This window comes from Centruroides vittatus, unplaced genomic scaffold (assembly GCF_030686945.1).
Source record: "Centruroides vittatus isolate TY-2023 unplaced genomic scaffold, ASM3068694v2 contig_754, whole genome shotgun sequence".
Taxonomy (NCBI): domain Eukaryota; kingdom Metazoa; phylum Arthropoda; class Arachnida; order Scorpiones; family Buthidae; genus Centruroides; species Centruroides vittatus.
Window position 1 is genome coordinate 700,703 of NW_027122490.1, and position 24,131 is coordinate 724,833.

A 24,131-nucleotide genomic window follows, 5' to 3' on the forward strand; every position below is an offset into this window, starting at 1 on the left:
TTACAATTCACAAATTTTTGTGAATTAAAATTTTTTTTAAATAAATAAATATTTAATAAATTAAAAACTCTTGCTGGATCATTCAGTTTTACCTTCCACTTTATTTTCATACTGTTTAATCTATTAAAAAAAAATTTCTTGATTATTGTATATTCCACAAATAATCCATTAATATAATAAAATCACTATAGAATTTTTTATAATTTAAAATAAATTTAACTCTTAATTAAACAAATTTAATGTACAAGGAAGTCTACTTAAAATTTGTCATTAAAATTTAAATGTGTAATTGGTCTTGCTTCAAAAAAATTTTTGCAATGTTTTCTAACACTTAGATTTATTACTTTTATTGCTTTTATAATCAAATGATTAGATTGAAAATTAAATAAGTCACAAACTTATAAAATACATCTTGAAAGTAAAAAGAAAGTGTTATAATAATTATATGAAATTAAACATTCTAAACACCTGATTAATCATCAAGTACAGTATTTCTTAACAAATGGAAAAACTAAACATACTGTATTAATAATAACGTTCAAGTTGATACACTCTTGGACATAATATTGGACATCACTTAAAAGTGAGATTTGATAAAATAAGCTCATCAGGAGGACTTTCAGCACATCTCCTTCTTATGGATCAAGTGCCTGTTTGGCTGTAATAAATGGATATGCAGCAATGTATGAATACATGAAGCCAGATGACTCATCTGGTACTTACAGACCAACAATGTAAATGTCTGCCCTGGCATGCAAGAAATTCAGATCTAAAAATCAAAAAATATCTAGCGTATTTTAGAATGCAAATACAATGCAAACTCGCTTAACAAACACCTCTCATAATGAGCAAAACAAATTATAAAAAAAATGACTTGCTTAACGAGAAATGTTAAGCATAACGAGTGACAAGAAGGGAAGTCCCAGATTGTGAGCATGCTACGTCAGTCTGTGTTCAGCACTCGTTCTGTTAGCATCTTATTTAGCATCGCTTGTGATCACATATTTTTTCCAAACTTGTGTTCAGACATATTACATATAAACATTAACAATCATAGCCCATTATATAATAAACATACCAAACAATATGGCAAATTTTTGGGCTATGTAAAGCCTAGAATTAAATATTAGAAATTAAATAATTTGACCAGAGGTAGGCAGTTATGCTGCCATCTCATATTAAATTTAATGACGGATTCCAAATTCAATTTTGATTTTTTTTTCGTTTTCTACAAATTGAATTTGCATTTCAGGTTGATTCATTCCATGATAGAAAACAAAGATGATTCACACTCCTTAATAATGTATATTGTATGATTTTCTTTGAATAAACATTATACATAAAATACTGTACAGTAGACCCCCTATAACACAGGTTCATATAAGACGGATTCGTATAACACGCTAAAAGAGCTCGTATAACATGGTAAAAGAATGAGACAGATTGTCATGGCTGACTCGTGGACTCGTCAAATCTGGACCAATAGTAAAAATTGCACAAACTGTTGAGTTTAAACAAGCACTGGACCTACTAAAAAACATTTATTATTCAATGACCATAAAAATTATATTTTTATTAATGACGTCTCCAAAGTTCAGCGAATTTTTTGCAGAAAAATAACTTATCAGGAAACACGTGTCCACTGTTTGAGGAGCTGCTCCACGACAAAAACAAGCTTAGGCAATAGCATCTTCGAACAGTGCGCACTCAACAATATAATAGTATGTTTAGTATGTGTCCATAGTTTATATGGATTATTCCCAAAATATTGTGTGTGTTTTGGAAATGTTTGAGTCAAATTAGTCTAAAATCTATTAATTTTATGGAAGAAAACCTTTCAAACAGCCATACCCCCTAAACTGCACAAGTGCCGGGCAGTGAACGGCTCGCGTATTTGTAAAATCTAAGTGACTCGTACAACACGGAATTCATATAACATGGAACGTATCTACCATGTTATAGGGGGGTCGACTGTATTTGAGTATTTTTTTCGACACAGAACGCATTATCGTATTTTACATTAATTTATATCGGAAAAATTGTTTCACTTTACGAGTAACATTATGGAACTAATTATGCTTATTAAGTGAGGATCCACTGTATATCAATATCAACATGAGTATAATCATTATGAAGTTGCTGTCATTAATCAGACTGCTACCAATTTCAACAAAACTGTGATCAAAGACCTATATAAATCCATATCAAAACAACTTTCTGAGCTGATAGAAAAGCAGAAAAATTATAATGAAAAATCTATATTCTTATCTTTGACATGATATGTGCTTGAATCTTTGATGTAATAAACATTATGTTAATGTTAAAATCTTAACCTTTTTCATGCTGTGGTTCTCAACAGTTCAGCTTCCATCAAACCTGCTATGATGAGGATATTTTGACAGATTTTTTTTTAAAGGCAATCTTACCCCTTTGCTTTGCATCCATTTGCATCTTTTTTACCCATTCTTTCAATATTCTTTCTGTTCTCTATCATCATCTGTATTCTACCCATCAAATCAATAATTTGGCACAAATTATGTGATTAATTATTTAAGATAATCATTTTAGCATCTGTTATGTTCTTTATAATGGCCAAATCCTTCATTTAGCATTTATGCATAGATTCTTTCAAAAAAAAAAACCGATTCTTATTGGTTAGTTTATAGAAAAGTCAATGTAAAATTTCTCTCAATGCTACTACTGAAAAGGTGAAACACTGTTGATATTAATTTTCTAATGTTTCTATGCTTTATATTTATTTCAATTAGAATAATTGCATCATTTGTGAGATATCTTGTAAATTTATGTTATTTTAAAGCAAAAATTTAGCAATTTTTTCAAATACTATGATATAATTTATTTAGTTCATCACTGACTTGAATGTAATGCTATCATGTCATTAACAAATGAAAATATATTATTTATTACACAATACTTCAAAAATTGGAATAAAAATAAATTCATTATAAACAAAACTGTTTTATAAATACATAAAAATTATTGTTGATTGAAACTGAAGAAACATAAGCTGAAATGCAGCTTCACTGTAGGAAATTTAAAAAAAGGAAATAGGGGAAAAAAATGTTTTCGGTTTTTGGCATTGAGTGAAGTCAAATCATCCAGTACTCCAGGTCTTTGTAATGATAAGAGGAAATGGTGTAAATACTTCAGAGGAATAAAATGCTCTTAAATAAATTATATATATATATATATAATATTTTATTTTAAAATTTTCTTATGAATAAATTTTAAAAAGTTCATAAATATTCAAAGAAAATACATTTATTATTATATTTTTTGAATAATCCTCCTACAAATAATAATACAATTATGCTACTATAAAAATTAAGCTTTTTTTTTAGTAAAATGAAAAGAATAATTTGATAACTTTGATAACCTTTGAATCTCTGCTATAGAAAGCTGCCTGGAAAAGACTATTTAATAAAAACTATTTAACAGATTCTCAAATCTGTTACATAGTTTTTACATGAAATGACATATAGTCCAGGTTTGAGAAACTGCACCGTCTCTATACCCTATATATCTCTACATTAACCCTGTGTGTGTATGGCACATTACATGTCAGATCAGTGTGCCAAATGATAACATTTTGTCCAGGAGTGTAAAAATAAAGGATCATTTTAATAAATCTATTCTGATTCTAGTACTAATCAATCATAAAAAATAAAACAACATTTAACAAATTAATATAGAGCAATAATTTTGCTCTATATTAATCTGCTACTACAGGTGATAAAATAAAGAAATTTTTCTGAATTAACTCTCATTACTGTGCCAATACACCAGTACAAGGTCCTATTAATAAATAACGTCCACGTAGACGACTTTAAATAAAAATAACAAAATTATTATTCTTTTTATTTGTTTTATGTCATTATTTGTTTAATTGAATTAATAAAATAAGCAATGCTAATTATATAAAATTAATCAATTTTGCCTATTGTATAAAAGTAATTGAAACTTTTTTAGCAGTGTATAGTGTTATGAGTTTTAGTAGTCTTTAGAAAATTGGATTATTCAATATCTACACATACTTTTGCAAGAAGATCATTGTTTTCTTCTTTTAATTCTTCCAATTTCTGTTTTGCTTCAATAAGCTGTTCTTTAAGTGATTCCATATTATTAGAACCATTAATTCCCAACTGTTGTTTAATATATCTAGGGCAAAAAAAAATAACATTGTTAATATAAATCCAATAAGAATATAATTAGGTTCAATATTTTTTACTGAAATATAATTTATTTAATAAATCTTTGATACTGCATCTGAAGTGCAAACTTTAGTTCAAAAATGCATAGACATTATAAAATAACAGATTTATGCATTTTTATGTTTTAGTTTTTACATTTTAAATTTAAAACTTGAATCTCAAAAAGCAAATTCTTCATAGTTTGTGATCATTTTATTTATATTAGTAAATACTAAATACCATATCTTATATTATTTAGCATGTTAATCTTAACCAATGTATATTTATCATCTGACTTTGATATACCATTGATATTATAAATAAAAAAGTTTTTGAAAACATTACCTTAAAGGATCCTCTGGTTTATTTTCTTCTTCAAATAAATTTAAAAATGCTACAAAAAATAATGAATTTTTCATTCTTAAAAAATATTTTTTTGAAATAATTAATATATGCATTAAAAATGAAATGTAACAAAAATTATACTTAAAAATATCAGACTTTTATTTTAACATACTAAAATGCTTTATATAAAGAAAGTAGTCATACTAGAATATATACTTTATTATTCATTTCAAGTAGAAGTCAAAGAGTAACAATCCTACTATATCTCTCTCCAGCAGTTTTTGTATTTGGTAGCACTATTCTGTGAATTTTTAAGGGTTCAAGAATCTGTGTATCTACAAAGTTTGTTGTTGTTCTGACTGTTCTATTGAAAATAATGTAGCCATTTTAATTTCATTCAACTCTGATGTAATTTCAAATTACAGTATTATATAAATAGTGACAACTTAGAATTTTATACATGATTTATTCCTTTACTAATCAAATGCATAGTAGTTAGTTTTAGGATTTTCTCCACAGAGTGCAGTATTGAAGTTACATACAATATACTCCTGATTATCTGGACTAATCACTGCATTATCTGTATTTATTGTTGATTATCCATATTTCTGTATGTCTGTTTTAATGAAAGTTAGTCTATTTTTCTTTTATTTAGTTTTTAATTTTATATTAAATTTAACATAATAGTTTATATATTATGAATAAAATACATTTTGAGAGCAATAATTAATTAATTAGTAAGCTTTAGATATGATCAGAGTTGAATAAAACTTTTGACAAACAGAAAATTCAAAAAAATTGATTGAACTAGAACCTCGCAGTTCACTATCAATTTCTTGTATTATTAACAAAGAATGGCAAATTGCCAGCTAGGTATCATCATAAAACATCATTCATTTGTAACATTAATGATTTATTGATAAAGAAATGATTAAAGATATTTTCTTTAAACAATTTTACAACTTATTTAATAAAAAAAAAAACACAGTAAAATTATAAGACATAAGCACGCACAGATAATCGAGAGTATACTGTATCTAAGATTAAGACTAAGGATTCTTATATATTACAAAATTTAATAGAATCCTGAATATTCTTCTTTTACAAAAAATGACAACAGATAAAAAGAAAAACAGTTGTACTGACTTCAACACTAAATAAAAATGAGTTGAAAGAAAGATATGGGAATGTGAATGAGCCAAAAAGAATTGTAACATGAACATTTAAAAGGAAAGGGCTTGTACTGTGTCTCAATACTTTGAACTAGATCAGTTCTATTTAATAGAGAATTGAATGCTGATTCCAAAAATGCCATTGTGTACCTCAGTACCTCACTACCCCTAGTTTTTGAGATATTGACAGTTAAAGTTGACAATAAATGCAAAAAAAGACAAAAATTCTCTCCACAATACATCATCTACTGCAAGAGCTTCCAGGATTGAATCTGTAATTTATTTATTATTTCGTTTTTCAATTTTTAGGCTACATACTATTCTTGAGATTGGAATACACTTGTAATGCTGCCTTTGTTTTGCATTTTTATTTGTACAATAAAAGTACAAAACAAAAAGTTTCAGAGTTTTCATCATCATAATTATTTTATTCCAATAAGAGAATTATTATTATAGTCTCTAAAACTTTTTGATCTGGTGTACTTTTTTATATTCATTCTAAATGTGTATTTATATATCCAATGAATTTATTTTGACTGCGACAATAAAGTGAAATTGAAAAAAAATCCAGCAAAGAGTTGCATAACTTCCTTTTCAAAGACATTAAAATAAATAAAACACCTGTTATGATATTTTATTTAAAAAGCCTTATATTATTAATTATCATAAAATGGAAAAGGCTTAATTTTGAAGATAGGGATGAGGTTTTATAAAAATTATAAATGCTAATAACAAGTAAAATCTTCATTAAGTCTGACTCCACTCAAAATAAGACACAGAACTCTATCTACCTCCCCACTTCTTTGATCTTTAATCCCCAAAATTTAATAGCACCAATCCCCCAAATACACAACCTTCCTGCAAAATTTCAGAAATTTTCAAAAAAAGACATGAATTATTAAGCTTGAAAGTAGGTGAACAAAATTGTGCCCCCCATATACAGAAAAAAAGCAGAGATTTTTTCCATTTCTCGATGTTTCAAGGTCCCAAGTTCTGTAAAAATCTTGGAGAGGGATCATTTTGTGACCAATTGCCATACTTTTCTCTGTTATATATAACAGCTGAGAAAGTAATCTCTTATATTATTAAAGTTTGTCACAATAAAACAGAATAATTTACATTGTCATTGTTAACTAGTATCTTTTTTTTTTTTTTTGTGTGTGTTTTATTAATATATAAACATCTCTAAGCCCGATAGTTACTTTAAAGCCAAACGATTTAACCCAGCATTCATTTGGTGTTTTATTAAACTGCTACAACTTGATACTGCTGTGTTTTGTGCTAAAATTTATTGGAATTTTTGCCTCATTACAGAACTTTACAGTTTAGAATATAGTTATTTTTTATTACTACTTTGGCATCATTTCCTCTAATCTATACCTTTTTCCTTATTGTTATTCAAACATTTGAAAACAGTTAAATTTATAATAGTGGAAAAAGTGAATCTTCAATAATGATAAAATTTTTAGAAGTTGATAAATCCCTAATATTTGTATTATTGATATATCACAATGCAAGTAGTAGCAAAAATTGATACTTAGAAACAATTCCAAGTACTGAACCCATATCAGTAAATAGTGAAAGCACAGTAAAGCCAGATATTTTCCGATATTTTGGTTTCATCATACTGTGTGACGATAGTATCAACAGAATTATATGTACAGTACAAGAATAAATGTATGGATAAATGATAAATGTGATAGGAAATTATAAAATCCTCTCATAAGCTAATGAATAATTGAAAATTGTGCAAATTGATGTCAAAATGCACAAAAGTTGTCTACAATGGTATAACAATCATGGACAGCACTAAGGTGGGACAAGAGAGGAGGCCAGCCTACCTACCATTTTCTCACTAATCCATCTGTCCATTATGAAATAATTTATTTGAATCTATCTATAACTGATCAAATTACTACAAGTTTCTTTAAATATAAATTGATTGTTTACCAAAAAATGACCCATTCTCACTAAACTTTTTCCATTTACTAAAAATCAATTGTAAATTTAAAAAATTTTTGATGATAAAATATGCAGATAGTACCTGCTCCACTAAAACAATGTTCCAGCATACCTCTGTCCTTCAGAATGAAAACCCTAGTGCTGATGACGACCATGTTTCATAAGCAAGACCTGGACAGCGCCCATAGCTTTAAAGACAATGGACAATGGCCCCATGGCAGACCAAATAATGGTAGCAAGACACCATTAATGCAGATATCAAATTTAAGCATGTACACCAAAGTGCTACTTTAGACCAAGAAAAATAGCAGGATAAGATCTGAATGGCAGACCCTGTTGTACCTGTAGGGACATCATTAGGATGAAGGTCAAAATGTAAAGAAATTTGCTGCAAACATATTAGGTCAATTTATCAAACTTTACTACTAAACACGAAAGTGCATTCTACTAAGATAGCAGACACACTAAGCTCTCATTTTACTGGCATTTACTACGAATATCGTTATAACTAAGATATGGAAGTACGGCTCACCATTAAATACTATTAAAATTTTTTGCATCAAAATGTATTTACATACTTTGTATCTAATCATTTTATTGATGAATTCACAAAAAGATACCATATCTTTGTTAATTTTTAAAATTTTTTAGTATAATGCTAAATGATTTGTTTCTTAATAATTTTGCATCTCACATCTAAATAAATTGAACCCAATAATTGTGATTTAGTTAAGTAATGAAGTAATATACGGCATGTCCGAGAAATAAAATCCATCTTAAGAAACAAAGCAATAACCAATATGTCTACTCTAATAACCTTAAATAGCTTCGCAAAGTAAAGTTATCCACAAACATTTTCGGTCCCTTAGAACCTTCTTCAGGTGGGATCTGGGTAGAGAGTGACCCTACATTCTAAACTCCCGTTACGGATACATTCCAACCCCCACTCCAGATGTGTACTATAAACAAACATCGTTGCACATGCATCGGCGGCTATAACGCCTTTGCGAAGCTATTTAAGGTTATTAGAGTAGACATATATGTCCGAGAAAGATGTTTATCATTCTAAACATTAATAACAAAAATACTAACAGGTGAAATGAAATGCAGTTTGCTGTAAAAAAATGAAGAAATCTAAGAGTTTTTTCTGGTATCAATTGCCTGAAGTAGATAGCACTAATTGCTTGCCAGTTGTGATAAGGAAAGAAAATGGCGACTGCACAGGAGAAAGCACAGTGTGTATTGTGGTTAGCCGAAATGTTCCGATAACCGTGCAATGAAATTTTCATCGGATGTACTATAAAGATCCACCAAGTGTCCTTCAATTTATGCATGGATGGAGAAGTTTAAAGAGACAGGAAATGTTGAGCATGCGAAAAATTATGGTCGACCATCGACATCAGAAGAAAGGGTTGAACAAATCAGAGAATTGTTCTCTCAGAGTCTGAGGAAATAAGTGAGACATGCTGCAAGAGAATTAGCATTACCAAAATCCACCATTCATGATGTCCTCCACAAACGATTAAAGTTGAGATCTTATAAACTGCAATTACTACAAGCTTTGAAACCAGATGATAAGCCATGCCGATTTCATTTTGCATGCATGCTGGAGAAGATAGATGATGAAAATTACTTAAACAGTGTGTGCTTCTCTGATGAATCCACATTCCATGTGTCTGGAAAGGTTCATCACCATAATGTTAGAGTATGGGGCTCTGAAAATCCACACACGTCAGTCGAACAGGAACGAGACAGTCCCAAACTTAATGTTTGGTGTGGACTTTTACATGATGCTGTAATCAGTCCATTCTTCTTTGTGGAGAAGACTGTTAACGATAATGTTTACCATGATCTTCTTGCGTTTTACATTATTCCACAATTGGAACATTTGCAGCCAAATGTTTTATTTCAGCAGAATGGTGCTCCGCCTCACTGGACATTTTCTGTACGTGAATTACTTAATAGTGTTTCCCAAACAATGGATTGGTCATGGAGAACCCATACCTCGGCCTCCGAGATCGCCCAACATAACTCCACTGGATTTCTTTTTTTGGGGTTATGTTAAAGACAGAACACAACCGACACAACACACATTTCTCTCCAAAAAATCATAACCATAGATTAAATTGTCTTCTGTTTAAAAAATAAAAAGCTTTTTTTAATCCAATTCATTTAATTTTTTCCATAAAATGCTAAATTTTGGAACTTTCCTCTCGCTTAAGACAAAGAATCCTCCTGTCTATTGTCATTCACTTAAGTATATTCTTAAATACCTTTAGGTAGTGTTGCCACCTTTTCAAAATTGCTGACCTGGACGGCGGGTGAGGTTTGTTCGAACAGAAGTCCCCGACGCATGCGCATTGTTACTTTACCACGCAAAGAATAACGTGTACACCAGATATAAATCAATTAGGGACTTGTGTAGAAGCAACTTCAATTAAGAGATGAAGTACAGTACTTGTAAAGAGCTGATAAGCAAAATTAAAAAAAGTCGATAGGCAGGTGTCGCGCATATTAGGTTGGCACAAGACAGCAGCAAATTAACATTTCATGAATGTGAAGCGTTTTGCTGTTAAATTAAGGAACTTTCTAAAAATATTTGCCTAGTACTTTCTTTCATTATAATATCACAATTTCTACGAAATCCCGGACAATAAATTGAAAACCGGACGGGTGGACTACTTTTGGGACAATTAAAAATGAACGTCATAATACCCATTGAACACAACAAACCTTTAGTTAAAGAATCAAAGATGCCAACACTTTCTAAATATTTTCTAAATTCTTCTCTTCTAGGATCCACCGACTGAGAAAGTACCTTTGAACAGGAATAAAATCAATATTCATTTCAAATATTAAATATAAAAATGTCATCTAATATTTTTTAAATTTAGAGAGAAAATTTTTTTAAACGTTGGTAGAAAATTTATGAAGATTTAATTACGATAATTACCCTGTATGAAGTCATTAGAAAGTTAATTAAAATCTATTTCAAAAATATAAAAATAAAGCAGTATCACAAACAAAATAGATAACCGGAATAAAAATGAAAGCATGTTTTAGCTGGATGAACAGTGTTGCCACACGTTTTTTAATTTCGAAATTTCAGTAAAAATTCGTATTTGTCTATTATTAATAATTACTAAAATTATAGATTTTGATAATACGAACATTAAATGAATAAAATTGGAAATTTTCGACATTAACTATGGTTCTGGTTTACACAAGAAAAGTCAATGGAATGCCAATCAATGGATTGAATCAATCTATTCGAGAAAAAACAATCACTTCGTTTAAAAAACTATAAATTTTATATTTTTAAAATAAATGATTTATATCTTACGTGCATCGCAATTGCATATCTTAATATTTTTCTTCAAACAGTATCATTGAAATATAGATTACTAGTTATCTAGTAGAAAACTAGATATACGTAATCTGTACGTAATACGTTATCCGCATTAGTTACGTAAACGTTAATTAAAGTGACTTATATATTAAATAAGCGAATTTTATGAATTTACCTGCCTAAAGAAAATATCATGTACGTATTCCACACCAAGGAATCAAAATATTATAGTTCTTCTTGTACGAAAATGAAGAAAAGTGATGGGACTACTGCTCGAAACGAGATCGCTTTCGGGTTGTTGAACAACCCGGGGCGATCTGTACCTGGTGTGTCAAGACAGTCCGGCAGCCTAAATTGTGGATCTTCAGAAACCGACGAGGGTAAAATTAAAACGACCCTCCATAAACAAAACAAAACAAAGAATCACCAGCTGCCATATTGCAATTGTGATGAAATATACGATGAGCACGAAAATCTTTAATTGATGATCTTAGAAATTAGCAATACTGAAATACGAGCGAGATTTGTGCGCAGATAATTTCTTACCATGATAAATTTACAGAGATTTAACAGAAAAATTCATCACAAAGCGATTATTGATGCGAATGTGTGAAATTCCATTTAAACCATGCAAGTTGTGGTTACCAGAGCCCCTTCGGCCGCCAATTTAAAGTCTTTTAATCTTTAAAATTGGCGTTTCCACTTCCCGGGACGAGGACCCAGGGGTTGGATTTGTGGGAAGCGAGTGTTCAGGTTGTTTCATTGTGTCAATTACACAGAACGTGGCGCGCTTGAAGTGCGTGAGTGCGAGAATTCGAGTAAAGGTTAAACGGTGTATATCTTCGTATTCGTTTGGCTTTGTGCTCTTTAGCAAACGCAAACAATCTTTGGAGCTCCTGCGTTTGGATTTGACTATTTTTCAGAAAAGGTAAAACGGCAGCAAGCTTGAGCGTTCTAACCTCTTGACCCTTCTGTCCAAGACCCAATAATCTTGTCATCAACAGTGTCACACTCGGTCTTCTTGATGTAAGCACGTAATTTCTTGTCAAATGTATGCCTCTTCATGATAACTAAATGCCTAGTTTTGTCTGCTTTGGTCATCACTAAGTCATTCGTTCTTAACCACTCTTTCGTAAGCCATATGTCTCTATTCTTAATACTAGTTGCTTTTTTCTTTGGGCGGTTACTGATGACCGTCTTCCATCTAAACAATTCTTTATCCAAGGGATCCATACCAACTACCCTCTTTCAATCTAATTGTTAATTTCAAGACAAATAAGGTATTTGTTTGTCGATCTTTTAATGGACTGTATAAATATGAAAGAAAACACTTGCGGTTTGATAAAAGTTTAATGCGGTTTGCGGGTCGTTACACAAGAACAAGAAAAAAAAACAATATGGCTGACGCCCTTGGCCGTTACTTGGCCGTTACAAAAAACTCTCGTCTCCAAACGTTTTTTAATTATCATTTTTTCTTCTCACAAAAAATACGGTGGCGCTCGAGGCGGCAACATCCCGGCCCGCGTTGAAGTAATACTTCAATAAACAATGTTAAACATTAAATTTAAATTTAACAATTACAACAGAAATGACGCGTGTAGGTCACCAAGGAGAATCACATTTTCTTTCTAGATGGATGGTAACAGGCACAATTTTGTTATGCTTCTCTTAAAAACACCTTGAGGGGTTTTCACCAGAACAACTCTCACCTTCCCGTCGGGTCCTTTGATAACTTCCTGTACACGGCCCAGCGACCAACTTCCGGGTGGGAGGTTTTCATCTTTTAAGACGACCATTGAGTCTGGTGTTATATTGTCCTTCTCAAATTGCCACTTATGTCGGGCCTGTAGGTTGTTTAGGTAGTCCAATTTCCATTTACGCCATATAACTTGAACAAATTTAGTTAACATTTGCCATTGAGACAAATAGTTATCTGGTTTACTGGTGAGATCTGACTCCGGTAGTCTAGTCAGAGGTCTTCCGATAAGAAAGTGTCCTGGAGTTAGAACTTGGAAGTCGCTTGGATCAGAGGACATAGGAGTGAGCGGTCGGCTATTCAAAATTCCTTCTATCTGCGTGGTGATAGTTATAAACTGCTCTATAGTTAGATGCGAGTTACCTACGGTTCTTTTTAGGTGATGTTTAAAGGACTTCACTCCTGCTTCCCAAAGGCCACCGAAATTTGGTGATCTGGGCGGTATGAACTTCCAAGTGACCTCCTCGCTGGCGAGATAATCAGCTAAACTGTCAGGAGGTGTTTTTACGTAGTTATGTAGGCGTTTCAACTCCGCACTGGCACCCACAAAATTTGTGGCATTATCTGTCCAAATTGACGCACTTTTACCCCTTCTGCTAAAAAATCTTTTCAAGGTTGCTATCATTGCCTCGGTTGTTAGGTCGGTAACTACTTCAAGGTGAATTGCCCTAGTCACAAGGCAAACGAAGATTGCGACGTAGCACTTCTGATAGGTGCCCTTTCTTTGTCCCTTATATTTAATAAGAAAGGGACCACAAAAATCAATCCCTACATGTTTAAAGGGGGGACTTGGAGTCATTCGCTCCGAAGGAAGATTTCCTAGGATTTGTTCCATGACTTTGGGTTTATTTCTAAAGCAAACGAGGCACTCATGTACCACCCTTCTGGCCAGGTTTCTTCCACTTAAAGGCCAGAATTCTTGTCTGACGAGGTAAAGTAAAGTCTGTGCACCAACATGCAAATTTTTCAGATGATAATATCTCATAATCAAGTGGGTTAACTTGTGATTTTTAGGTAGCAGAATTGGAAACTTTTTATCAAATGATAAATTTGAATTGCTCAATCTACCGCCGACTCTCATTAGACCCTGTTTATCTAGAAAGGGATGTAATCTGCTTAATTGACCCTTCGTTAGATTCCTTCCCATTTGCAATGTTTTTATTTCCTCAGCAAAGGCCATTCCTTGTACTTTGCCGATCAAATAAATTTTGGACTCTTGGAGTTCTTTCCTTGATAAAGGGCCAAATCGACGAGTTACGTGTTTTATGTTATGTAGAAACCGGAAAATATAACTAAGTATGCGAATTAATTTGATGTAATTATTACTAAGTTCAAACAGGGTATTGTCAAGGTCAGAGCTTGACACTGACACCAAATTAACATGCGATTGTTTTTTAAGCTCAGATAGATATTTTTCATCGGAGGAAGTGTCGATGGCATATTCATCCTGACGTTGAACGGTTGGTGCTACTTGAGACTGCACTCCACTCCACCATAATTCCATGGATAGTAGATCTTGCGGATTTAAACCCCGAGAAACTACATCTGCAGGATTGGAGTGGGAAGTTATATGTTTCCAGTGGCAGCCTTCAGTAATAGATTGGATCTTTTCCACACGATTCGCAATAAAGGTCTTCAGGCGATATGCGGGAGTGTTGATCCAAGCGATGGCAATAGTTGAATCTGTGTGTAGGATCACTTCAGCTATATCCATTTGCAGACATGAGCGTACTTTTTTGACAAGTTGAGACAGTACTAGACAAGCTGATAGCTCTAATCGAGGGATTGTCATAACCTTAAGAGGAGCGACACGAGATTTACTAGCAATAAGTCGTGTCTTGCCAGTTCCATCTTCCTTTATGCAATGCATGTAAACTACTGCTCCATGAGCTGACTCCGAGGCATCTGCATATCCTAGCAAGACAGCCCTTTGAAGTGGATCTGTTAAAATATATCTAGTGATCTTAAGATCGTCCAGGGCTTTCAAGGACGACACAAAGTTCACCCAATCATAGTTAAGGTTTTCTGGTAGAGTATCCTCCCAGTCGAGCTTACTGAGCCACAGCTTTTGTAGAAAGATCTTTGCTCGAGTTATAACTGGTCCCAGAAGACCCAAGGGGTCATAAAGTCTGGCGATGACACTCAATACTTCTCGTTTTGTATAAAGCAATTTTTCTGGAATCGATACCCTGAATATGAACTGATCTTCAACCGGCTTCCAAATAATGCCTAAGGTTTTTACTGTTGGTTCCGCACTTGAGGAAAAGCAATGTTCCTTATTTTCTGGTGAACTACTGTTCATCAATTTCATTGAATTAGAGTTCCATTTGTGTAGTGTCATTCCACATGTGCTCAACATGTTGCACAACTGAGATTGTAGTTCGAGGGCAGCATCGAAATCTTGCTCACCTGACACAATGTCATCCATGTAGACATCTCGTAATATGGTTTTAGAGGCCAGAGGATATCTTGCTGCTTCATCGTAAGCCAACTGCTTAAGGGTTCTCACTGCCAGAAAGGGAGCACTGGCGGTTCCATAAGTCACAGTTTTCAGTCTGTAGGTGACTGGCATCTCTTCTTCCTCGTTCTTCCAAACAATTCTTAAGAGATCTCGTTGCGAGGGCTCAATTAGAATTTGACGAAACATTTTCTGGATATCTGCTGTAAAAGCGTACTTGTATTTTCGAAATCTTGTCATGATCTCGAAAACATCTTCCTTTACTTCACCTTTCAAGAGATGATCATTTAGACTCAGCCCAGAAGTTGTGGGAGCAGATGCGTTGAAGACTACCCTTAACCTTGTAGTGGTTTTGTCTGGTCTAAACACACCGTGATGCGGAAGGTAGTAACATATATTGTATGCTGTCTGATCAGCGGGAGGTTCCTGCACCCTTTCCATGTGGCCCAAGTCCAAATACTCCTTCATGAAGTTCTGATATAACTCCTTTAATTGTTTGTCCCTTGATAGTCTCTTCCACAATTGATTCAATCTCTTCAATGCTAACTTCCTTGACTCTCCCAAGTTTTGTATTTCCTTGGTTGCCATCTGCACAATGTATCTCCCATCTTCATTACGTCTGTGAGTTCTTTGATAATGATCTTCGCAATACTCTTCTTCTTTACTCATCAAACTTGGAGCCTCTGTAAGAGTTTCTATTTGCCAGAACCTTTGTAAACATTTATCGATTGATTCAGACTCTGATATTAGTCCACAATATTTATCTTGATCATTAGAGTCTGTGGACCCAGTAGCGATGTATCCAAAAACTGTGTTGCGAAATGTTAGGTTATTGTTGCACGATAGACGAATTTGATCGTTCTTGACTATTTCAAAAAATGCTTCAGCTCCAATAAGCATGTCAATCTTGCCTGGTGTAGCAAATCTTGGATCAGCTAACTGACGGGGTATTTCTGTTTTGCTGACGTGTAGAGAGGAAACCGGAAGTAAATCCGTGATCCTTGGCACCACTAAGAACTCTAGCGTCTTAGAAAAGGATCCATTACCGTTTATTATTGTAGCAGGCAGCTTAAACTTGACCGAGGTTTTATTTCCGCTTATACTAGAGACTGTGAGGTCGATTCTTTCTTGCGGTGTGCCCAGACGACTTGCGAAATCTCTAGTTACGATATTTGACATACTGCCCGAGTCCAATACTGCGCGCGCTTGAATGCTGGCTCCGGTAGTATGATTTAAAACCCAAACCATGGCTGTCGAGAGAATTACTGTCTTATTTCCCTTGTCAATACATGATAGTGAGTGAGGTATACTCTCACGAAACTCTATTGCGTCGGGATTAAGATCCTGCTTGGTTGAAATCGGTTTGCTGTCGATCACTGGTGCATTTGAACCAATTATAGCTTGTTTCTCTTGGTGCAGTAATGTATTATGTCGCTTTCGGCATATCTTACAGCAGCTTTTGGAGTTACAATGTGATAACTTATGCCGATCACTTAAGCAATTGAAGCAGAGGTTGTTTTTGGCCACAACATCGTTTCTTTGGGAGACTTCCAACTGTAGAAAAGAATCACAATTGTAAACAGGATGATTCTGCTTACATAAAATGCAACGAGACATAGAATTGTTACATTTCACAAATAAGTTTCTCGGTTTAACTCTATCTTGATTACACCTTGGCTTCACGAACGTGGCCTTATTAATATTTTCTAAAATCTGAGAACGCTTTTCCAAAAATGAAATCAAATTATCTAGCTTAGGAACGTCATTCGAACTAATACTGAACTCGTACTGTTTTAGAGTCTCCTTATCCAGTTTCTGAAGTACAATGTTTAGAATTAAGATATCGGAGAGCTCATTCCTTTCATATCCCAGGACCTTTAGAGCTCGCATATTCCGATTCACAAGATCAATTAAGTTCCTCAAACCCTTTGCTGACTCATAAGCTAGTTTTACAGAGTCCAGAATCGCATTAACATGGGTTTCTACTATTAATTTCTTGTTTTCGTACCTCTCTTGTAACGCTTGAAACAATGAAGCAAATGAATCATTTAACGTTTCTAAACTCTTAGCTTCCCCTATGAGAGCAGCTTTCAAATAATGTAGTTTCTGTTCAGCCGATAGTTGCTCGCTTGACGAAATGATATTATCAAATTGCATTTTAAAGTTACTCCATTCTTCATATCTTCCAGAGAATTTCGGTAGAGGAATCTCTGGTAATTTAATATTAGCGGAGTTATTTCGACCTACGGGGGCCTGACTCACCATAACGACGGACGAATCTGCTTCTAATCGTTTAATACGAGACTGGATCTTAAATTTACAACTTATAATTTTGTCCTCATATTCTTCACTATTGACTATCTCAGTGTCATAGTCAGTTGGGCTAGTAATGAGGCCCTCAATCTCCCCGTTTAACGTTCTCAACGACTCTTCCTTTCGACTAAACTGATCCAATATTTCTAGAAAGGTTTCTGTCTCTCTATCGTCGCTTTCAACTAGACTATCGACTTTACTAATTAATCTCGTCACACTAGCTCTTATCGAAGCGCGTTTTTTCCTTAATTTCTCGAGCTGATCCATTTTAAACTCTCTACCACGTGAAACGGACAAATAAATTCTTCCTACCTTGGATAGGCGACTTAATGAAGTTTGAACTCAATCTTATTTGCTTGCGAAATTGTCTCTTTTCTTCTCATCCGCCTCGACGGACCAGATGTTTGTCGATCTTTAATGGACTGTATAAATATGAAAGAAAACACTTGCGGTTTGATAAAAGTTTAATGCGGTTTGCGGGTCGTTACACAAGAACAAGAAAAAAAAAACAATATGGCTGACGCCCTTGGCCGTTACTTGGCCGTTACAAAAAACTCTCGTCTCCAAACGTTTTTTAATTATCATTTTTTCTTCTCACAAAAAATACGGTGGCGCTCGAGGCGGCAACAGTATTTGTAACATATTTAGTTTAAAAATTCTAAACTTTATTTAAAAGAGAATAGCATCTATTATACACCAAATCCAATTAGCTTTACATGTAACAAATATCCAATTTTCTTATTTATTTATCTATTGTGATATACCAGTGGCGTGCCGTCATTGGAAGCGATGGAAGCGCCGCATCCACCTTCCAATGACTTTCCCTTGAATTTTATAAAATATAAATTTTCATATTTTAACGTACTTTGAATTAATTAAAATTAATATTTTATTATAACTGCATTATGTATCTTTTACAAATTTCTATACTACATGTGAAAAAAACGATAAGATTGCTATTGTATATTCGAATAATTCGGTGGCGGAAGGAATGTCGAAACTGGGTCAGTTTCTAATCAGCCAGATTATATAGGCATTAGCACATGCGGTTTACAGTGCACCAACCTCACCCGGTTTAGCTCACCCGGCTAAACCGGGTAAGCGACACACTCGTAGAGTACAGCTTTATATCCCGGAGCGGTCGTGGGCTGTTAGCCACCTGCCTGTCAACTTCCAAGCAGCCAGATTATAGGCATTGGCGCATGCGCTTTACAGAGCACCAACGTCACCCGGTTTAGCTGGTGGATGCTTCACACATAAAGCTTCTAACTTTATATCCCGGACCGGTTGTGGGCTGTTTAGCCGCCTGCCTGCTAGATATTCGGCCGCTCTCGCCCGATTACGTGAATCACGAGTAGACTAGATCAACGGCGGGCAACCCCGGCCCGCGGGCCAGCTACGGCTCGCGAAAAGTTTCTATCCGGCCCGCGAGATCTTTAATAGATTATTAAATTGGAAAAATAACTAATTAATAGTTAATTTTCCAATTCTTTGTAATTTTCGAAAACGATAAGAGAAATAAATGTAGTATAAACTTTTTATTTATTTATTTCATATTTGCAGACTAAAAAAATTACGAGTCACAAAAAGGCGTCAATTAACTACTACGGCCCGCGGAAAAAACGTAAAATTTATTCTGGCCCGTGTTATAAAAAAGGTTGCCCACCCTAGACTAGATTTATAACTTAACCCAACCGATAGGAGTTTACTGGCATGTTTTTATGATAGTTCTGTATAGTTGACGGGAGTTTAAAAAAATCCATTAAAATATTTGATATATTTATTCCGCTCTCCCATCTTATATTACTTACGGGTTTCAATGTTAAACTGGTGATATTACGATTTAGTATGTCCCATCTGTAAGGGAATGCAGAAAAAACGTGTACAATTCTTGTATAATGTTAAAAAATTAACTGTTACTTTGGCATCATTATTTACAACCAAATTTAATGAATGAGACGTACAATGGTACAAAAAAGCTCTAGAATTTATTTTCCTTAAATGTACGATCTAAGTATCGGTTGTCATAAAAATTTCTTTCCACTTTTTTCCCAAGACTACTCCTTTTGTTTAAGTCAGCAGTAAAACCCTGCTGACTTAAACAAAAGCTTAACCGAAGCAATTACTAGCTCAGTACAGTGGGGAACTGATTTCCGTGTACACCTGGTACTAAAACGAATTGCAGTAGTTAGAAAACAAATGACTATTAAGTTTAACATATTTACATCTATGGTGAGAAACGTTTAAAATTTACAACGGCCCTGTCGCGTCCTTTGAGATATACTAGTGATGCGACAAAAGAGGCATTTGACGTTGACCGGTATCGGCACCCTCGGGATTTGTCATGCATGCATTCACTGTACATCTACCAAAATCGTCTCTGTTTCCATTCGTGAGCCACTCGCAGGGAGCAATTTTAACTCAGTGGATTGTTTAAATATTTAAAAATAAACAATATTTTATGTTATTTTTATATACGTTTCTTCGCAAAAGTATATTCATACAATTGAATATTTTGTACCAGGTATGTATAATTGTATATCCATCACAAATTTTATTTTACTAAGTAAGTTTTAATAATTTTATTTTTAATTTTAGCCCTTATATCATGGCTAGCGATTTAAACTGTAATTGTGATATTGAAAATTTACTTTAAAAAAGTTTTGGCTCAAGACAATATAATGAAAAAGAAGCCATTATTAAAAGAAAAAGACCAACGCCTAAATTAAATATAAGTACTTCGACAAAAAAATTTGTTCGACATTTTCACGATAAAATTTATCAAGACGTAAAATGGCTTTGTGGATGCATAAAAATGCAAAAATTGTTTTGTTGGCCTTGCCTATTATTTTCAAATGAAATTAGTGTGTGGAATAAGAATGGCTTTGACGATTTAAATAATTTGAGTAAAGCTAGAAAAAGACACGAAAATCGTAAATGTCACATCGATTCTTTCGTAAAATTGAAGCAATTTGGAAATCAAAATAGAATAGAATTTAACATTAGTAAACAATATAAAATTAATATTGAAAATTATAACAAGATAGTTACGGCTAATAGATATATTGTATCTAAATTAATAGATATTACATGCTTTTTAGCAAAGCAAGAATTGGCATTTAGAGGGCATAGGGAATGTATTGAATCTAATAACAGAGGTAATTATATTGAACTCGTTTCTTTATTAAGTACGTCAGATAATCAATTAAAAATGCATTTAGAGAAGTCTACAGTTTTTACTGGCTTATCGAACAAAATTCAAAATGAGCTCGTTAATTCGTTAGGAAACGTTTTATTGCAAGAAATTAAAAAAGAAATTGAAAACGCAAAATTTGTTGCTATAATTGTAGATGAAACAACGGACATTAGCCACAGAGCCCAGATGTCGACTGTATTTCGTTACGTGAAAGAAAACGGTAACGTCGAAGAAAGATTTGTGGGCTTTACTGATGTGAGTGAGAACAGAGACGCAAATTCGTTATTCACTCACATTAAGAGTTACTTAGACGAATTTCAATGCACTAAAAAATTAGTGGCACAAACATACGACGGTGCTGCCGTAATGGCCGGACAACATAATGGTGTCCGAGCTAAAATTAAAGAAATATCCAAACATGCTATTTTCGTACACTGTTATGCTCACAGATTGAACCTAGTTTTCTTTCAATCTGTTGGATATATAAAAGAATGTAAAATATTTTTTCAAACTATGACAGGATTTTCTTCATTTTTTTCTAAATCTTCTAAAAGATCTCACGCCTTAGATCTAGAAGTCAATAAGCGTTTTCCTTCAGCCACACCTATTAGATGGAATTACAATAGCAGGATTGTAAACTGCGTTATGGAGTATAAAGAAGAATTAAAACTTTTGTTGTTGAATATGGTTGAAAGTCCAGAACAATGGATTCTGATACTACGATTGCCGCAAGAGAATTATACCATTATTTAATAGATTTTGATTTTCACTTTTTAATAGAGGGGTGGGAAAATAAAGGGAGTCGTGTATCTCTAGTAGGATCGGACTTTGACGTTTTTATTCGTTATTAGCATTTACAATTTTTTTTTTTTTTTTTTTTTTTTTTATAAAACCCATCCCTACTCTCAAAATTAGGTTTTTTGCCATTTTATAATAATTAAAGATATAGTTTTTAATAATATATTATTATAACAGATGGCGTCACACACGCAATTTTAAATGTCGCCGGAAATGTTAGGCAACTCATTGCTGAATTTCTTATGAATGGTTTGAAAAACTAACATTGAAAACACAAACTAATATACTAAACGATCATTACATTGGGAACACCTGCCCAATAATGGGTTGGTCCATCTTTCTGGGTGATCACGGCTTGCAAACGACTTTACAAGATGCCGAACATTTTCTACTCTTAACTCTACCCGCGCTTGCTCGAGCGCAGTTTTGTCAGTTGGTGCACATTTCACAGAGTGGGTGAAACCACACCACACGTCCCAGTTGTGTTCGATAGGCTTGCAATCTGGTGACCAAGGCAGTGGAATTCATTGCCATGTTCCTCCAACCATTCCCAAGTGAGCCATGCCTGGTGACATGTGCGTTATCATGTTGAAACATGGCATCTTTATCAGGAAATATGGCCTGAAGATACGGGTGTAGATGATCACCTAACAGGTCCTTGTGTTGTTCCGATTGTGGGATGATAAGCAATGGCTCTAGGCCTTTGCAAGAGAACACTCCCCAGACCATTATATCACTACCAGCAGCTTGTGGAACCTCAACTGTGCAACCAGGGGATGCGTTTTCATGCTGTTTAAGCCAGACTTGGACCCAGTCATCAGTGTGGTTTAGCACGAAACAGAACTAAGCACTCTAGACCAGGGGTGGCCAACAAGTCGATCGCGATCGACCGGTCGATCGCAAAGCCAATTTTGTCGATCGCTAGCGATATCTTGACTTGATGTATTATATTTGTAACCGAACGCAACTGTATGCATGCAGTCAGGGCCGGATTTACATAGGGACATTTAGGGCCGGTGTCCAGGGCCCCCACAAAACTATGTTTAAACATAATTTTTTTTCCCTCTTACTGCGACAGCCTAGTGTGGCCTAATCATGAGAGCCACAGGCAAAGAAAACCAAACCCGGGAAAAAACCTATGAAACATCGGAAAATTTCGGGAAAAAATTGTACATAGGTATTTTTCAATTAAATTAAAATAATTAGTTTTACACAATAAAATATATGTATGTTTACAATAACCTTATTTTTAAATGAAATTTACAACTTCATAGTTGAAATCTAGTTGAAAGTACAGTATTTTGTGTAAATTTTCTAAATCATCAAATTTGCCTACTCTTAAAGGGGGGCGCCCCCAGCGAATTTGTTCCCAGGGCCCCTGGATTGGTAAATCCGGCCCTGCATGCAGTTATGACTCGACTCATAAGCAGTGAGTGCACTTCGTACTGAAACAGTGTATAAACATAGTATGTATTTCACACTTCCCCCTCCCCATTTAGACTATGCCTATGACAACAAGTCGATCGCGACACATTTTTACGATAAAAAGTAGATCTTATGTGCACAAAAGTTGGCCACACCTGCTCTAGACGATCTTTTTCCACGTGTCCTAGATCCAATGGCGGCTTTCCCTCACCCATGCAAGGTGTTGTTTGCGATGACACATGGTCAACAGAGGAACCTGTGCAGATGGATGGCTATTGAATCTCAGCTGATGCAAAGTATGGTCATTGTCGAAACATATCTGCCTTGTAGACTATTGTACTGGTGGCTAAGCTGTTCTGCCATGGAATATCTTTGTTCAGATGCTGATCTTGACACGTGAAACTCACATCTGGAATCAACCACATGTGGCTGGTTGCTGTGCAGCCCAACAATCTGCCCGTGTTCAAAGTTGCTCGAGTCACCCCATTTATCTATGACTGGCAACTATTGCCTCCTCCTATGTAAATGACAACATGGTCAAGTGCACCAACTTGTGACATGGCAATTACAGGCTATCCCTTTACTCACTTCCAAGATGGTGCTGACACTGTGTTTCTAATGCAGTGATTGTTCAGTGTATAATAAAATTTAAATCAAATGAGGGCTTTATTTGACAACATTCAAACACCATTGAACTTGACTGCAATTTTATCAATTAGTTCAACAATAAATAGTTTGAAATACAAACTTAAAATGTATGGAGATGCATTATAAGTAACATGAACAAAACAGAAAATGCAGTTACATGTAGGAGAGAATGTACAGATCCTTTAGTGAGAATGCAGATGATATAGACATGTTAAAAGTATTTAAAATATTTTTTATTTTTAATCTTTCAATATATCTTCATTGTAAATTAAACTTATTATTAATTTCAAATTTTTTGTAACTGATCAGAATTTAGAAACATTAAAAGAGGGCACCTCTTGTGAACATACTTTCTAAATTTAAGTACAGTACAATTCATTTATTTTATTAATCAAACTCCTGTTTACTTTTAGGTCATAATAAAATATATCAATTTTAAAATATGCAATCAAATTACAATACTTCATATTTAAACACATCTTTTAAACAAGAAAAAAG

The 24,131-nt window shown here is 33.9% G+C and overlaps 4 protein-coding genes across 5 annotated transcripts; 1 reads left to right on the forward strand and 3 right to left on the reverse strand.

The window, feature by feature from the left end:
• Positions 1-42: 42 nt before the first annotated feature.
• Positions 43-11,089, reverse strand: LOC136981369 (c-Myc-binding protein-like). 2 transcript variants are annotated; one of them, XM_067277687.1, is made up of 5 exons: positions 11,034-11,089; positions 10,424-10,508; positions 4,557-4,605; positions 4,056-4,179; positions 43-120 (listed from the first exon to the last, which is right to left on the reverse strand). In XM_067277687.1, exons 1-5 carry the CDS (start codon positions 11,037-11,039, stop codon positions 79-81), a joined length of 306 nt encoding a protein of 101 aa, XP_067133788.1. In that variant the 5' UTR covers positions 11,040-11,089; the 3' UTR covers positions 43-78. The 2 variants fall into 2 exon arrangements, with proteins under 2 accessions (XP_067133788.1, XP_067133787.1); XM_067277686.1 differs by lacking the exon at positions 11,034-11,089 and adding an exon at positions 10,644-10,770.
• A 1,578-nt stretch (positions 11,090-12,667) lies between these two features.
• Positions 12,668-16,870, reverse strand: LOC136981382 (uncharacterized). The gene has a single exon (XM_067277696.1). It carries the CDS (start codon positions 16,868-16,870, stop codon positions 12,668-12,670), a length of 4,203 nt encoding a protein of 1,400 aa, XP_067133797.1.
• Positions 16,871-17,057: 187 nt separating this feature from the next.
• Positions 17,058-17,833, reverse strand: LOC136981383 (uncharacterized). Its single transcript, XM_067277697.1, has 2 exons — positions 17,179-17,833; positions 17,058-17,068 (listed from the first exon to the last, which is right to left on the reverse strand). Exons 1-2 carry the CDS (start codon positions 17,831-17,833, stop codon positions 17,058-17,060), a joined length of 666 nt encoding a protein of 221 aa, XP_067133798.1.
• A 2,944-nt stretch (positions 17,834-20,777) lies between these two features.
• LOC136981384 (zinc finger MYM-type protein 1-like) lies at positions 20,778-21,515 on the forward strand. Its single transcript, XM_067277698.1, has one exon. The coding sequence runs from the start codon at positions 20,778-20,780 to the stop codon at positions 21,513-21,515; it is 738 nt and encodes a 245-aa protein (XP_067133799.1).
• Positions 21,516-24,131: the final 2,616 nt, after the last annotated feature.